The 17,686-nt window shown below is 42.1% G+C and overlaps 1 protein-coding gene across 2 annotated transcripts in view; it reads left to right on the plus strand.

Moving 5' to 3' along the window:
- Positions 1 to 8,462: 8,462 nt before the first annotated feature.
- Positions 8,463 to 17,686, plus strand: part of SPIDR (scaffold protein involved in DNA repair) — a 210,248-nt gene continuing 201,024 nt past the window's right edge. For both annotated transcript variants that reach the window (XM_075084980.1, XM_075084981.1), the window contains exons 1-2: positions 8,463 to 8,625; positions 17,333 to 17,488. In XM_075084980.1, the coding sequence (XP_074941081.1) occupies positions 8,611 to 8,625; positions 17,333 to 17,488 (171 nt within the window). In that variant the 5' untranslated portion in view covers positions 8,463 to 8,610. The remainder of the gene's footprint in view (positions 8,626 to 17,332; positions 17,489 to 17,686) is intronic.

Raw genomic sequence — 17,686 nt, forward strand, 5'->3', positions numbered from 1 at the left:
GAGCGGGCGTTTGCCCGTGGGTCCCTGCGGCCCGGCCCGGGTACCAGCCCGCCATGGGCCTCTGTTAGAAACCCTGGACTCCGTGCCGGTGCTCGGTACCGGGGACAGGCTGCGGCAGCCTCCCCCCGGCCACAGCCAGCCCTAACCCAAGTGCCGCTGCAGCGTCAGGCCCCGAATCTGTTTTTCTGCTTAAAGGTGTGTTAAAAATGCCGTGTTTATAGTACGTGCAAAGACGTGCCTGTGAAGACAGTACACAAACCAATGTTACTTAAGTACCGTCTTTTAGAAACAGGTGATACTGAGGATTAAAGATTTTATTGGCATTCCTTTCCAGCAACAACGTGCCTCTCACATCTGTTTCTTAAAACACCTGCGCTGGAGCACTTTGCCCCACACCAGCCTGCAGTCCATCCTGTACCTTCTGATTCCCAGGGAAGAGAGGCACCTGTGTAGGCAAAAGACCAGAAAACATCAGGAGTAATGTTTCAGCTGCAAATCCATTTCAGCATATGGCACGACACCTTGTGTTGCCTTCGCTGTACACTGTTAGAGGGAGAGTTGAAATCAGACACATCAGGGTCTGAGCTCTTATTGACCAAGTGGAATCTATCCAGAAAGGAAATCAATTAAAATCCATTACGTGCACCCCACGACCTCTTTCAGGCACCTAATGGATTGTGAGAGCCGGTGTTATTTTACGAACTGCGCAGGTTTGATAGGAATTGTGTACAAGTTAAAATTGCTAAGTGCAAACTTAAAACAATGGTTCTTGTTCTCTATTATTAATTACACATTCATCACTTTAGATATGCTTACACCTATGTTCTGCTTCCAGCAGCTGCATCTGAACAACTGCTCTTGAGAACAACCCAGACCTGTAGCGCTCGGCTTCAGGTGACAGAGTTAAAGCTTGATTCCAGTTCAGAAAGCTAAAGTTTTTGGAGCCCATATTTTTCAGGAGCCAATTCTAATCTTAATTAGTCTTCATACCCTGGATTTTCATTGGGAATCTGGATTTTGATTTGATTTGGGATTTTGATTTGATCCCCTTCACCTCTTATTGTTACTGTCATGATTTTAACTTGTATTATGCCATTGGATTAATCAACAAGGGTATCTAAGAAAAGGCTTGTGACTGCTACCGTCCTCAGCACAATTTTTTTGTGCAAGTTATTAAAACTGACCAAACTATTTTATAGTTATCACTTTCATTTCTTAACTCCAACACTCGTAAGCCTCAAACACAAAAGCAGAAATTTGGCTGAACTATTAGCAGTGTGATGGACAGCGGTAGAAAAGGTGCTTGCTTTTCTTAAAGCTGGAAGGTCGCAAAGTATTTTTTCTCTTTCAGTTTATGCTAAAAGAAGATGTGCTGTCACAAAGATGTAGATACAGAAGATATATAGACATAGCAGATATAGAACATGAGTTTTATTTCCTGTTCTCTCAAAACTGTCTTGGTGATAAATTAAACCCTTTTTTAAAAACCAGGCATAAATACCGCACAAAGCAGAGAATGTAAAAGGCTGCATATATGTAAAAACGCAATTTCATCAATTTGTACCTCAGCATGTTCTGTGTCTTCTAATGAGCACACCAAAGGAGGCAGCGTTAGATAAGCTATACTAAAGAGAGGGAAAGAGACTGCTGACTGGGTACGGAACATCACAGAGCAAGCTATGACACAAATAACGCGATATTGGAGAATAATGTGGAAATTATGGTGATGTGTGCTAGCCTTCAATTTAAGAAACTTCCTTGATTTAGGCATCACGATTCATACGAACGGTTGGCCCTTAAGACCAAGCACGCAGGCTAGGCAAGCCCAGGTGCGAGCAAAACCCACAGCCACGTGGTTTACTGCTACACCTGACGTACTCACTGTTTCCATGCATACCGTGTATATGTTTAGAGGTTATTCTATGGTTATATTTTTCAATCTGAGATGTTCTGGAGTTCTTTTCCTGACAATTGTTTGAGCTGTGATCCAAGCTGTCTGTCGTACATGCAGGATTGTGGGAAGAGCAATGAAAGCAGCACATTCTCTGCAGACCATTCTCTTGTGTCTTTTCTGGAAAACTAATGAGTTGTAGCCTGAGTAAAAAGGAGCTCTAATGGGCACCAGCACATGAGTATTATAACCTGAACACACTTCCATTTCATGAGCTTGAGTGTGGATGAGACAACCATTAAGACAAAAGCCCAAATCAGGGCACAATTAACTTTCACTATAGAAAAAGCTTAAGTTTTTTAACAACTGTGGCAGGGACATTTGTGACAATTCAGACTTTACTAAGTAAATGATCCACACATGGCTTTCTGCAGCGCGGGGGGAAATAAGTCAAGGCCAGATTTGAATCCAGTCAAATCAGCCAGGGAATTCTCAGGTCTTCAGTGCTGTCTGCTAATTGTGGGTAGTACTGAGACGAAAGCAGTGATTTATTACTTTAAAAGAACGGGCATATTGTACCGCTGGTACATGCAAGAAAAAGTTAAAAAGAATAGCTGTTCCATGGATACAAATGATATTTACAAAAAAACAACCAACAAACATCAAGATAAGTTATATTCTTAATCCATCAAAATGGTAGGCAAAGAGATGAGGGCTCAGGGTGGCTTAGAATAAATCCTTGGCTTTCAGTTTTCACTCTCTCTGTTACAAGTTACATTAAATTAATAATGATGGAGCTTCTTGCACAGGTAAAGCTGCCTACTATGGCAACTTTGTCTTTTAATAATTTATGACAGTGTCTTGTTACTCCCCAGCTTAAAGCCGGCTGGTATCCAATAGCCTTTATCCAGAAGTCATCAAATAGTACATTCCTACCTACTTCAAAAAGTAAGACAAAGCAGAGAGAAATCGTGCAAAGAGAAAATCAAAAATGATCAGCTGCCAAAGCTAAGGACTAATGTACTGGGAGGAACAGGTAAAGAAGGAGCCATGTGGGACACCTCCTCAGGTTCCCCTAGAATGTGTAACATGTAGGACTTAGGCAGTGCTTCCCTCCCCATCACTGCATGGGCTAGCATAAATCTGTTAATATTCAGGATCTCTACGCTGCAAAAGAAGAAAGCTTTTCTAAGTTTAGACTAGAATCACTTTAGAGGCTCAATTTAAGTTTCAGGCTCTCTGTAAGCTTCTCTTGGTCTGTTAACCTGGTTTGTAACTCATGGCTGTTTAACCTAGTATTAGTACTGAATGCTAGAAAACGACCACATCTGTCCTCAAAAATTGCCCTGTCAGTTCCAAAGCCAGTTGTCCATTTGCAGTTTCAGTTTGCTTATAAGCAGATAAGCTCCATGAAGGCAGAATCCTACTGGGAGTTCACTAAAGGACCTTGAAGATGACCTCCAATTTTGTTTGAATGAGAGCTACTTTTACTACATCAACAAAAGTATTCAAAAACCAGTTTGTGAACTTCAGAATATGGCTAGAACACAGCTAATGGTTAGAAAACAAATGAAACAACTTAAGTAGCGTAACCAGACTACAGCTTGTTAGCTGTTAGAGGGCTTGCAAGCAATGCAAATGCAGTGAGGCACTGCTGCGGACCACAGTCCTCTCTCTGCCTTCGTTCTAGAGCGCACCTGGTGCGCTGGGCCTCATGCAGGGAAACGGCCACTGCGTCAGTGGGCACATGTCAGTGAGACAAGAAGGATTCTGCAGGTATGTGACATATGACCTGGCCATAGCGGCAGATGTGGCCCCCACAGTCTGTATTTAGAGTTTTTAAGCCATGGATATTATGGTGTGGGAATTACACAGCTGATGGACAAGGGGTGCTGAGTATCGTAGGGTACCGGTTGTGCTGGATGCATCTGGGTGCCACCCTAACCAAGGGGATGGGTGATTCTGGGCAGGTACAGGCTCCCGTGTTCCCAGCAGATGCAGTCTGTATGGGGATTCTCATGATGCCTATCCATTTCCTACCCGGAAAGGAAAAGTCATTTGTTCTGAAAACAGTATGCGTCAAAACAGAGTGAGCAGAAGCTGTTGTCTTGCACAACAGCAGCAAAGTTTCTTCACTGATGCATGGTAACTTGCTCCTTAGAAAGGCAGCTCTACCCAGTTGCGGCCTGTTCATAGCACTGAACAGACCATACAACCTTACTCTCAGAGTAAAGCAGGCTCATAAAGTAAGCATCACGTGTCAAGGGAAATGTTTAAAGAAGACAGGAGGAGTAACAGGAAAACAGTAGGGTCTTGGTTTGGGTCAATGTAGGTAGTGGCAGGGCTGTACCTTTTGGTTCTTGGCTGCTCTATGGCGAATTTTGGAATTTGAAGGTAGCCACTCCTGAGATGAGCCTGTGGGACTCATCATCACAGAGCAACCTTTAAACAGACAGCTTAATCCTTATTTCCTCTGTTGCAGATCACAGCTTCTTAGAGGTGTGGTGTCACATCATGGTGATGAAAGAAAAAGCCTTAAACAAAATATCATGTAAGTGTCACTAGTCAATATACTATATCAATAAATAAAACAGGCTCAAATCCATTCTCAGGCTCTGAGAGCATGCAGCATAGTACGTCTTGTGACCGTATAATTAAACTCTCGTCTTCCAAGTCAGGGCAGCCTCGTCCATGCTGCCTACTGAAAACAAGTCCTGGCTTGTGCTCTCCTAACCAGTGCCAGGGGCACTGCTTGGGGACACGCCAGCTGGCAGGGCCTGATCCAGGCCTGGAAGCCTGCTGACAGCTCAGTGGCAAGGACAATCACAGGGCAGCACTCAAGCTTGTGCTCCAGCTCCCTTCAGTTTGCCAGTGGGAAAGTCTGCTCAGCACTGGCCCCAGCTGTCCACGCCGCTTGCATGCTTACCTTGGTCCCAGCTCTGCTGTGGATAACTCCAGCTCCCTTGGGGCTGCTGTGGAGCCACTAGCCTCAAACATTATGGATGTATGCGAATCCATGCCAATCAGCCTGCCTTCCCTCAGCAGTATAGATACGCTGGGCTTAAGTGATGCTTAATATGAACTTTTCAAACTGAAAAGATGATCTTGACTGTAGATAGTCAGCAGACCCCATCCCCTTTTCGATATATCCTCCTTCTGTGGGTATGGCATTACTTAAGGTTTTTCAAGAACAATCTTTGTAAAGTCTTCGGTACAAGGGTACAGCACAGTCACGATAAAACCAATTATGCTATGGTAGTATTAACACTGGACCTAAAAAAGGAAATTCAGTTCCTGAAATTACTAAAATACATGAAGTGGAGTGTTATCAGTACCTCAGTAATTTTTAAATCTGTTTGGATTGAGCTAACAGGAAGAACTTCGGTGGGAGTAAACTGGTCTAATGATTGAACTTTTCAAAGTGCCACTTTTTTTCCAGCACTCAATATGTGCCTGCAATTTTTTTTTTCATCAGTTAGAGACAAAACAGAGTACTTTGATGATAGATGTTCAGTTTCAGCTTGGAAAATCTTATTTTATTTGTGTTTATCTCATTGAACTACAGAGACTTCTTATAAAACGCAGGCAAATATGCTTCCCAAATGTTACCATCTGTCAGAAAGTTATGTACTCATATTTCTTTTATAGCACTGAACACAAAGAAATAGCAGGAGAAGACATAAAAACGTCAGCCATTGTGTGACGCCATAGGCAGTGCTTGGTGGTGGGACGCTGAGGTGACTGGGCTTGGGCCCAGTGCACAGCCACCCTGTGCTGGTCGGGAAGCCCACAAGGCTGGAGCCCCTCGTGGCTTTACAGCCAGGGGCAAAAGCTGGTAAAAAGATGCTTCCTGGGTATGTTGATTCATTTAAAACTCATTTTTGCTTTTGATTCTTGAATGATCGGCTATTAATTTTTAATTTTCATGAATATAAGAACTTGTCTCCATTTGCTTCACTAAATTCTGGCATCCCCTGAGGGTTTTCTTTTCCTTTTCCTCCACAAGTCTACAGCTTGCCTCCATAGCCATGCATCGTACTACAATTTAATTTATAGTGGAACTGACACTGCAGCTTTGGGATTAAAAAGACTGAAGTGTTTCATGTTGTTTCCTAGGAAACCTTAGAAAGCCGGGAATCATCAAATTGTAACACAGTCTGCTGAAGAAAATGTTACTTTGGATCTAGACTGGGAATCTGCCCGGGATCTAGCCTAGGCTTTGGGGTCACCTCTTGCCTGACAGATTCATAAAAATCCAGCTGACCCTGAAAGACAGACTCTAAAGTACTTAATGAGTTTTTCCTCATCTATCTCACCCCAGTTAAGTGGCTGGGATATTTGTGACTTTTAAAACTTTACTAAGGAAATGACTCAAACCAAAATCCTTTCTCTACGTTTGAATTTGACATTGTCCATACCAGGCTTTATATACTGGAAAGCTTTTAGAGCTGTAACTTAATGCTCTGTGGGAGGAAATGAATCCATAAATCCATGTTAGAATGAAGGACAGGCACATTCAATCAATATAAACAAGTTCTCCAAACTTCAGTAATTTAAGCCTCCTTATCTTTTGATTCATTTGTAGAAAATATATTTTGTTTCTTTGAGAGATAAGTTCTTTCTTCACGTTAATTGAGAGACATCGATGCAATCAACAGCACCACCAACAAATAAACGCTCTTTTTTCCTGTCCTTCACTAAGGAAATTCAGTTTTATTGTTAACAGAAGTTTTAAATTTTTTACATTTTTCATAGAATTTTTGTGCAATAAAAATACAAAAAGTATACAATTTCTGACTGTTCCCTGAGCAGCACCAACTTTGATCTTGAGCACGAACACAATCAGATAAAACAGCAGCCTCAAACTATTATTTAGGCCTGCAAGGACACAGATATGCTTGCATATATACATGAAAAAAAAGTTTTCCAAAAATTATATTGCAAATTGCGTTAAAACATTACTTCCAAAAGGATAATGCACTGAAATTTTTAACAGACTTGAAGAATAACGTTCTGATATTATGAAGCTTAAGCTTTTGAGAAGAACCTCAGCATCTATTATTCTTTCTCCACAGAGACATTATTTTAAAAACCAACCACAGCTGTATTTTAATTCCTAATATACAGGGTTGTTTTCTGACCCATTTCCTCTATATCCACCTCATTTCAGTAATTTTCTGTGAAGAACATGGAAACAAATAGAGGAACCTATTGATTGGGTTCACCTTGGGATTCTGCAGAATAAGCTCCTCCCAGGAATGACCATCTTGGAATCGGCAGAAGTAGTTTATGTATAGAAAAACAATGATGCTCACTAAGCAGACCTGACTTCTGTGGTCTACATATTTCTCTGTGATTTAGCTCTAACATAGACTATTTCACTGAATAGTGCAATAACATACTTCTTCAAATATCAAAGAGACCCACTCTGATGGTATATAATAGAATTCATTTGTCAGTCTGGTAATTTCAGAAGAAATACTGCAAATTTTTGGAAGGATGAGAATACAGTGCTTTTAACTCTGTTTTGAACATAAGAATCAAAGCCAGTATGCGGTTTGGATGATGATGTTTCTGGCTCTCCTCTCTTTGCAAAATCCACTTTTAATTAGAGGCAGTTCTATAAAGGGAATGGGAGACGGGTATTGGCCACAGGGTGCCTTCAAAAAAATACAAACTGTAAACTATAGATGTATGTAACTAGGGTTTAATAATAAAAAATTCAGTCATACAGTACCTTCTATCAAAACATAAGTGCTTTACAAATTCTAATTAAGCTCTGAGATATATAGTACAATTACCTGGTTTTACAAAGATTGTTTATTATTCTTGCTCTTAGCAGCACTGACAGCCTAAGTGACCTTCTCAAGAATACACAAAAAGCAATAAAAAAATAACCTGACTGTGCCTTTTCCATCAGTGTTTCCGCTTGTATCAGAACAACATTTTTCAAAGGTCATCTATCTTTTTTTCCCTTCAGTCAGTTATAATTTTCTGGAAGGGAACACCAGTTCAAACCATTTGCAATTCCAAGTTCCTACACATTACTCTTTATTGCCTGTAAATTTATCTGCTTATTTGCTGTTAGCATAGGGAGTTCAAAATATTAAGTTAATGACTTAGCAGCAAACATATTTTTCATAACACATCTTGTGTTTAGACGTTATTTGCTTAGGTATCTCGCCACAGTTCAGATTCCAGGGCTTTGTTTATTTCCTAGTGATGTTAAACAACGTCATTCTCCTGAGATTAACTTCTGAGCGAACTCGGACGTCACAAATGATGCGATGCCAAAGCACAGGCCGGAGAGCTGTTCCCTCTATAACAGAGCTTAAACACAACTGCCCACTCCGACCCCTCAGAAACCCAGACTGCCCTCTCACCGTGAGGAGGGGAAGGACGGAGGGAGACCTCGCCCCGCCCGCCCCCGACGCAGAACGCATGCGCGCACTGCACAAGCCGCCTCCTCGGGAACCTCCGCCTTCCCCGTGACGTCACCAGCGCCCCGCTAAGCCTGCCCAATCAGGGGCCGCTGTTCCCGTGGCGCCAAAGCTGGAAAGGGCGGGGGGGTGTGGCCGCCGGCGCGTGGGAGGGAGGCGCGTGCGTCCCTCCTTCCTGCACGGAGGAGTGGGCCGGGGGGGGGGGGTTTCCCAATTTGCCCCTCCCCCAGGGGCTCCCCCGCCACGTGACACGAGACGTGGCCGCCTTGTCAGGGGGCGATGCCCAGTAGGAAGGTACCTGCGTGCGCGCGCGCTGGGGTGGAGGGGGTTCCGGCGGGCCGGGTGCGGGCGGCTGGGCTGGGTAACCGCCGCGCCAGCCTCTCCTCAGGGCCGAGCCGCGGTCCCGCCGGCCGCAAGCCTTGTGCCTTTCGCGGCGGCCTCGCCGTGCGCGCCCCCGTCCCCGGCCGGCTGTCCCGGTGCAGCTCGCCTCGGGGAGGCGGCGCAAGGCAGGCACCAGCGGCCCCTGCGGGGACCCGGGCAGCGGCCCCGTGGCCGGGCTGTGTCGTCCGCCTGGGCTGCGCCCCCGGCCCCTGCCGAGGCAGCAGCGGTGCGTGGGCAGCCCGCCCCGCCCGGGCGGGAGAGGGGGCCCCGCGCCGCCCTTCCGAGCCGATCCGCGTCGGTACGCGGCTGCACCGAGGGGAAGGTGTAGTCCGGCCTTTGCCATCCGGTGACAGCCAGGGAAAGTACAACGGGGAGAGGAGGAGGGACTGTGTGCAGTTCTGGTCCCCGCTCTACAAAAAGGATGTGGACAGGCTGGAAGGGGTCCAGAGAAGGGCCACCAAGATGATCCAAGGACTGGGAAGCCTGCCATATGAGGACAGGCTGGGAGAGCTGGGTTTGTTCAGCCTTGAGAAAAGGAGGCTCAGGGGGGATCTCATCACCATGTACCAGTACTTAAGGGGCAGCTACAAAGAAGATGGAGACTCCCTTTTTACAAGGAGTCACATGGAGAGGACAAGGGGGAATGGACACAAGTTGCTCTTGGAGAGATTTCAATTGGACGCGAGAGGGAAATTTTTCACAGCGAGAGCAGTCAACCATTGGAATGATCTCCCCAGGGAAGTGGTTGACTTGGCCACGTTGGACACCTTCAGGAGTTGTCTGGACAGGGTGCTGGGCCATCTTGTCTAGACTCTGCTCTTCCTAGAAAGGTTGGGCTAGATGATCCCTGAGGTCCCTTCCAACCTGGGATTCTGTGACTTAAAATCACCAGCCTCAATATGCTTGCGAGTAGTTGAGCTGCTTTGGTCATGAGTAGGCGTGGAGGGTGCAGAGGCACCCATGCCGTGTCTTGGACTCCTTGCTCTGGTAGTTCGCCTGGTGCATTTGATGACACTTGCAGGGTAGTAATTAGGATGCTGGCTCTGATTTCCGGTGCTCATGCTTATGTTGAGGCACTGCTGAAAGATGGGCTCAAGTGTTGTTTGCTTTTAAACACACAGAGTTCACATGACAAATCTTGATTCTAACACATTTCATTTTCCATTTAGCATATTTATAAAATAGTGTTAATATTCTACACTGATTTTTAATATAACCACATTTAAAACCATTTTTTATGGAAGAAAATGTCAACAACAAGCTTAAAACAACCAATTATACTTCATTTAAATTACCTTGCAATAGTAACACTATACATATTTCTTCTGAAATTTTTGAAGTTCTGGACTAGTGAAAAACTGCACTCTTCAACTGCCAAGATTTGACCAGCTCGTGTTGCAATTGGATGGCAGCTTTTGATAATAGGAGTTTCTTTTGCAGACAAAGATAATGTTCAACATTACTATATCAATGAAAACTATACTGTCAAGCGAAAAGACAGCAGTCCTCTCCGCTTGCTGATGACTCAATTAATCCATTTTGAATAACAAACCAACCTGATACATAACAAAAAGGTATGATACTGTTATTGTATCCTAAACATGTTGGATAATTTAATCTTGTGAAAGCTTTTCTAAAAACTTATATTTTAATCATTTTGATAGAGTGCAGATTTCTAACTAACTGCTTGGCACCAGTTATTAATGCAAAGTACATTTCAGTAATATTCTTATTCCATGAGGTTGGTTTTTTTTTGTTCCAGTGTAAACATATAGTAATTTATACTCTTGCTTAAAAAAGCATGTATAGGTTAAAAAAAATCCTGATATTCAAATGGGAATATTATATACACGTATATACATCAGTCAATGAGAACAGCATTTCGTTAAGAGTAGTAAAAATCATGAACACAAAGGTTTTAAAACAGTGTTTTAAAAATATCAGTCTCACATCAATATCAATAGGAAAAGTATTTTGAGGTTTGGTTTCTCTGTGGGGTTTTTTGTTTGGGTTTTTTTTGTTTGTTTTTAAATTATTCAAGTGCATGCTGGCGGTGGAAGGAGGTATGCCAGGTCATTGTGACCGTGGTTGTACAGTTTAGACTTTTTCACAGATGATTACAACTTGGTAAGGTCCTTTCTCAGGATTGTACGTATTCTTGCAAATCATCTTTGGAAAATATGCATATCAGTTTTCATAGGAATATAAGAAAAATCTTGGCTTGAAAAAAAAATACTATGGTTTAATTCTGCAACTTATATTTAAATTCTTACTTGAGAGTGTAAAATGCAAGGAAGTTTTAATATTAAATTAAAATGTCACTTTCTATTCAGACACTAAAACCAGTAACTACGCTTTCAGAAGCTCAGTAGCATGAATATTGAGTTTTGCTGAAAATGAAATGCCTGTTGTCAAATTCAGTTTTGTGCTGTCCTAACATTGGGCTTTCAAAGCCCAAGACTCCTTTCTTTTAGTTTATGAGTACTTTTATGTGAAGTCTACGAGGACAAGGGCAAATGATGAGGATGGCAGCTGGTCAGTGTTCGATATTTCTGTGTACTTTTATGCAATTGTTCCCTTCAAAAGTTTGGTTTGTTGTTTTTTTTTCTTAGAAAACACAAGAAGTTTCTGGAACCTAGAGCTGTGATTTCTTTATTGTATGTTCTGCTCTGTGTTAGGGAAGAATGCAGTAATTGTATTTGAACACTTTTGAGTGATGCTTAAGTGACATGACTAACTTCTGGATTTGCGTGTCAGTAGCAGGAGTTCACGTAAAACAAATGTTTTATTATTATTTTTGCTTATCAGCTTATGTTCCCTTTTGTGTTAAAGAAGGTGAAGTATCAAAGAAATGCCACTTGCGTATGAGGTCGATCATATATTGGGTCATGTTTTCCTGGGGTTTCATTCCATTTCAAACCATTCATTTAACGGTTTGTGGAGCAGCCCCAAGAAAGTGTGATTGCCTGGAGTGTGAAGGGCCGTGCAGTGAGTAGTCTTTGAACACACAGTCCCAGTGACTCCATACAGGGTGCTTCTGGTTAACTAATGTTGTTACTTATTTGGCAATATAGATTGGTTGAGTGGAAATGTTCTACATAGAACCATCTGTTCAAGAATCAAAACCAGCCCTCCTTACTTTTAGTCATGTGGTGCATAATCGTTATGTATATTTATTGAATTTTCAGAGTGTGTCTCCCTTTTCCTCACTGCACACCCGCACCACATAGGCTGACTTACCCTTTAACTGAAGGAGTAATGAGGGAAGAATTGCCTGCTGCGCCTTTTATGTGGAGGGCTTGATCCTAATTCCACTGACACCAGCAAGAGCAATTTAATTTTTTTCACTCCTTTAGAAGAAAATGCTCCAGAGACAAAATGCAGTGCTTTCATGATCAGAGGTCAACAGACAATTTCTGCATGAGGTAGCCATCCTAGCCTCCCCTTTTTTAACTCAGTATTCCAGGGGTTGTATTTTATCTACAGACACTCTATGCAGTCCACAAGATTATTTGCCTGATTCTGTGTTTTCTAGTAAGTCTTGATTTTTGCGTTACATCAGGTCTACATGATCTAGCTCTTTTGAGGCTGATTCAGTGATTTATTTTTTTTTTAATACCAATATCTTGTTTCTAGACACTTCAGGCATAACAATAAATTACTTGAGATATATTTTTGTGTGCCCCATTTTTATGCCAGAGGAAAAAGATGATGATTAACCTTGTGACTCAAGATTAAGAGAATTTGCTGTTGTCACTGCATTTCTTAGGGAACAGCATGGCCTTCGGATTAGCTTTATTATAAATATTTATTCCTGATAGAAACAAGTTTCTTGAAATCTGAGTTTCCCTGTTGCCTTGAAGCAGGCTGGTGCGGAAGCAAAGAGCCTTTAAAACTTTCCATTTCTGCATGCCAGCCGGCATATGCCTGTGGCAGAGGTCCTCGGACACCAGCCCTGTGTGCCAGGGTGTTGGGGAGCAGCAGCCCCGGTGGCCCCACAGGGAAGGGAGATGGTGCCCTCCCCAGCAGGGGCACTGTCCCACTGTGCCCAAGGCAGAGACCCAAACAGGGGCCCTGCAGGGCCGCTCCCAGCTCACTCGCCCCTGCTCCTGGCCTGTGGCCATGCCGCCTGGCAGCTGGCCTCCTGGCTACTGGACTGCATTTGTCATTTGAAATGTGGCAACGCTAGCTGCATGTGGAAAGTGTGGTCACTATGTTTCCTTCCTATTCTTTGGGTTGTAGCCTTTGTCCAGAGGGAACCCTCTGGTGTCACTTGTCCTTGAAAACTTTTCTTCTGAATTGCATGTCTTGTAACTTCATATCTATATATCTGTAACTCTTTCGGTTGCACGCAATGTTCATGTTACAGATTTTTGATAAAAATAGATTTCACAGAATCAGAATGTCCTGAGTTAGAAGGGACCCACAAGGATCATCAAGTCCAACTCCTGTCCCTGCACAGACAACCCCAAATTCACACCAGATCTCTGAGGGTGTTGTCCAAGTGCCTCTTGAACAGCGTCAGGCTTCGTGCCGTGACTGCCTCCCTGGGGAGCCTGTGCCAGTGCTCCACCACCCTCTGGGTGAAGAACCTTTTCCTAATATCCAGCCTAAACGTCCCCTGACACATCTTCCTGCCATTCCCTCGGGTCCAGTCACCAGAGAGAGGAGATCACCGCCTGTCCCTGCTCCTCCTCCTGCCCTTGTGAGAAAGCTGTAGACGGCGATCTGTGTGCTTTACATTTATACTTGCACGTAAACATTACTTTAGGCATATTGAATTTTCATATACTTCTTACATGGCATATTTTTTCTTTAAAGAAAATGTTTGGGGTGTGTATGTACATGTATACGTGCACCCATGTGTATATATGCACGCATGCAGTGCTACTATGACTAACTCCCCCCTCAATAACTGTGGATTGAAGCTGTAGGTCCAATTTCCAGAGTTCACATCAGATATTTGTATGGAGCAATTTAACTGTCAAGGAGTTTCGGATGAGGGGAGTTAACTTTAGGGCTTGTTTTTTCAATTTCTTTTTAAGGTGGTGTAGGATGTGGGAAATGGTGGAAGGTATCTGCATTAAAGACACAGAGCTGTAAGTCCCTGCTGTCAGTATCAACAATCAAGTCCTCTTTGCCTTCCCTCCAAATGCTGTCTGCCAGAAATTTGTGGTAGCTGAAGAACATCTTATGTAGAGGGTGTATTTCTTTACTTTCTTGTTCTGGGACTTGAGGAACCATTTTTGTTTTTTCTCAGTGACTATAGTGGCTATAAATTTCTGTGCGGTGGTAACAGAAACTCATATTTTCATCTACCTCGGGAGCAGGACGTGTGGTGAGACAAAGAGATAATTAACCAGAGCTTTCAGCTGTGCTGATGGTTCTTCAGGTTGTAATTAAGCTGATACGGTGTCAAGCAGCTGCTGGAGTGGTCCCACTGGTCCTCGTATGCTTTCCTCTGCCACTGTGCCAGCTGTAGATAACTAGTTCTTCTTCCCAAAGATTATTTCTGCTGGTTTGGTTCTTTGTCACTATGTCTGCACAGAGTCTGGTGAGTGCAGAGTGCTTGGGAAGGAGAAGGAGGAGAGGAGACTTCAGTTGTTTCTGGTTTGTTGTGAGATCACCTGCACTGAGACGTCCCTGTAGTGCTGCTCTGAAAACCTGAGCGGTCCTGTCCTTATCCAGGCTAGTGAAGTGAAGGATTAAATAACACCCTTCATCATTAACAACATTACCTCTTAAAACTCTCTTTTTGCCTGTCACAGCCATGACTGTCTGATGCCTCCAAAGGAATTTTCCCAGCTGCTTAAAAGTCACTCCCAGTGCCACTTCACATTGCACTCTGACAATCTGAATATGAGCATAACCATCTACATTGTCTAAGCATAAGCACATCTATTTGTTGTATTCATATTAGCATATTTTTAATCTTATAAACTGTAAGCAGAGCCTTTCTATACGCACTCTAACCCTTCTTACCTAGCGGGAGGGAATTAGTGTGTAGCTTTTCTCCTGCCTGTTTTTATTCAGCATTCCCTTCCCAAGTCTTGACAGTTGTGCACCACTGGCTGTACCTCAGCTGCCACGTTGTGCTGTTTGTCCCCTGCCTCTTATGCCGTGCTCTTTCTTTGCTCTGTTGGTATTGCACAGCATAGAGAAATAGAGAGATTCTGTCTGTCAGGGTATTTAATGATTTTAAGAATAGCATGGATGAGAAACTTAAGAGTGATTCTTTAGTTCTATGTTTATTGGGATTCCTAACAATAGAAATATATTATGAAGCCTTGTTTTATGTAACTCTCTTTGTGTGCACTTGTGTGGCTTTTTCACTTGTTTGCAACTGTTTCTGCTTTTAATTGACCATCAGAAGCAATGTATTGTAAACCCATGCGCAAGTTGTAGTGCTGTTATTGGCACAGATACACATCCTTCAGAACCCGAGTGTCCCATTTAAGAAATAAGCTTAGATGAACTGCATTTTACACTGTAAATTTTTATCTCCAAAATGTATCTTGCAAAATCATCTTGAAGCTACGAAAACATTTGTATAAGCAAGACTTCCAGCACTAGCTAAGGTTTAAAAAAAAAAAGAAACAACAAAAAAAAAAACCCACCAGCAAAACCAACCAAACCCAAAAAAAACCCCAAAATCAAAAAAGTGAACTAGAGCCACGGCATGGTTTTGAGCCTTGGTGCACTGCTGGCTGTACCGTTAACGCTGAGCCTGGCAGAAGTCATTCACTCGGGGGGACACAGAGGTGAAGCAAACATCTCCAACTGGAGTAAAGTCTTGCTGTGACATTTTGACACAGAACCAAAAAATGAGTCTTGACACATTTCAGTCAGTAGTATTTTCCCTGTCCGTGCTTTTCGCTGTGCAGAGGCAAGAGGACTTACCGAGGGGATAGCACAATGTAGCGATCCATGTTGAAGCCCTCTGGAAATGGAGGCTTGGGCCAGCGTCCTCACTGGGAGGAAAGCAGGATTTAAATTCTTTTTGTGTTAACCCTTCTTGTTTAAACTGTCATAGCCTCCCTACATGACATTGTGTCCTTGTTAAAGTGCCTTTCATTCCTTATTTAATACCACATCAGATTCAAGGGTGCACTTCTCATTTATATATTGGTGGGAGCAGTTATGGGGACAGTTTGACTTTGGACCTCTTGTAGTAGCCGCTTTGCGGTATAAATACCCGCAGCGATTTTAGGAGAGGCTCTTAGCAAGGTTGGCTGCCATCAGGGGAAAATGCAAAGCCGATTTGTTTTACTCTGTCTTCTCACCATGTGACAATAGCTGACCAGAGGGGTGAAGGAAGATGCTGCTTGCTATATGCTTTTGGAAAGTACTTGGTTTTATATATATATATAAAAATATATATTTTTAAGAAATAAAGTATATTTTTGTATCCATATATAATAAAAATATTTTAATATTGAAAATATTTATTATATTTACTATAATAATCTAGTTATGTTTGAAATATTTTATTAAATTTATATATGATAAATAATTATACTTGTGTATAAGATATAGATATATAACATTTTAATATATATAGATATATTAAAAATATAAAAGTACTATTTTTGTGAGCACTCAAAAGATTTAGAGGAAGCAAATACACTTTATCATTTACAAAAAAGACAAAAATTGCCAAAGCTTTTTTTTTTTTGGCATATGTTTCTTAGTTCAACATGTATGTTACAGTCCTGATTGACCAGTTTGGCTGAAAATGTATGTGCTGATCAACATAACTTTGGAGTAATTCTTAAATATAGGTAGAAACTGTAGTTTCTTGAGAGACAGTATATCGAAAGAAGAAAGACATATTCAGGCAGATAATATAGTCAGCATTTTGTAAGATAAGTGTTAGTAGCAGAGTGGGCTGTTTGTCGTGCTCAAGATCAATTTATATGTATAAACTGATGTAGAATCTTAAAGATAACTTTGGATGTGATAACAACCAATTCTCTCAGCTTCATCTTTTTTCAGAGGCTAAAATCTGTTGCATGAAATGAGCAGTGGATGCTAATCAGCATCCTGTTTTGTGACTTATCTAATAGTCCATATGACTTCCAGCATCCTATGTAAGGGGAATGCAACACTTCATCTGCCATTTTTTGGGAAATAGTTGTGAAAACCAATGTAATTTTGAAAGTTGAAAGAGTCTGGGTTTTTTTGTTTGGTTGGTTTTTAATGGAGAGCTGAATAGTGATTATCTAGTTTTGACCGCTTTCGTAATATAGAATTCAATCAGATTAAATGCGAGTTTGAAGGAATTATTTAGTTAAAATGTATTTTACTGAGCTGTTCCTGTTCAGGATAATATTTTCAGCTTCACTGGGCAGCTAGCAGGTACTACAACTATAACTTAGGTCAAGAGAAAGAGTGTACTTATGAAAAATTAAATTTACCCATGACATTGGGGTGGTTGTTGTTATATGGTGTTGCATAAAATATGGTTTCAAGTATTAAGGACTTTTTTTCCCCAGCTCATTAAAAACTCGAATTTGTATTTCTAAGCATTCAGAAAAAGGGGCTGTCTAGATTGAGTAAAGCTCATTTGAGAAGAATTATGTGTACATGGTGGTTTTAATGGGTTTGTTTTTCCTCATAGCGGAAGCGATTTTGGAATGCAGAATGCACACCCTTCCCAGATGAGGCACCCCTACAGCTGAAAAAAACAAATGTCAGGACATCAGTGGCTGCTACTTCGATTTCCCGTGCGTGGCTTAGGTGTGGGGATGGTTTTCAGAGCACTTCAGCACTGGAGGTAAAATGCTGGCTTAATTAATGGTGTAAGAGAGAGATGCAGACTGACAGTTAAACCGATTTCCATGCTTGACTGAATTTTAAGATGTTGCACTTTTTTGTGTTGTTTCCCAGTTAACAGCATATTGTTATAACAGTCAAAGTAGGCAAAAGTAAGGGTATTGTCTTAACTTGTAAGTGTAATTTTCTGAGCATACGT

This window comes from Phalacrocorax aristotelis, chromosome 2, assembly GCF_949628215.1.
Source record: "Phalacrocorax aristotelis chromosome 2, bGulAri2.1, whole genome shotgun sequence".
Classification (NCBI taxonomy): Eukaryota; Metazoa; Chordata; class Aves; order Suliformes; family Phalacrocoracidae; genus Phalacrocorax; species Phalacrocorax aristotelis.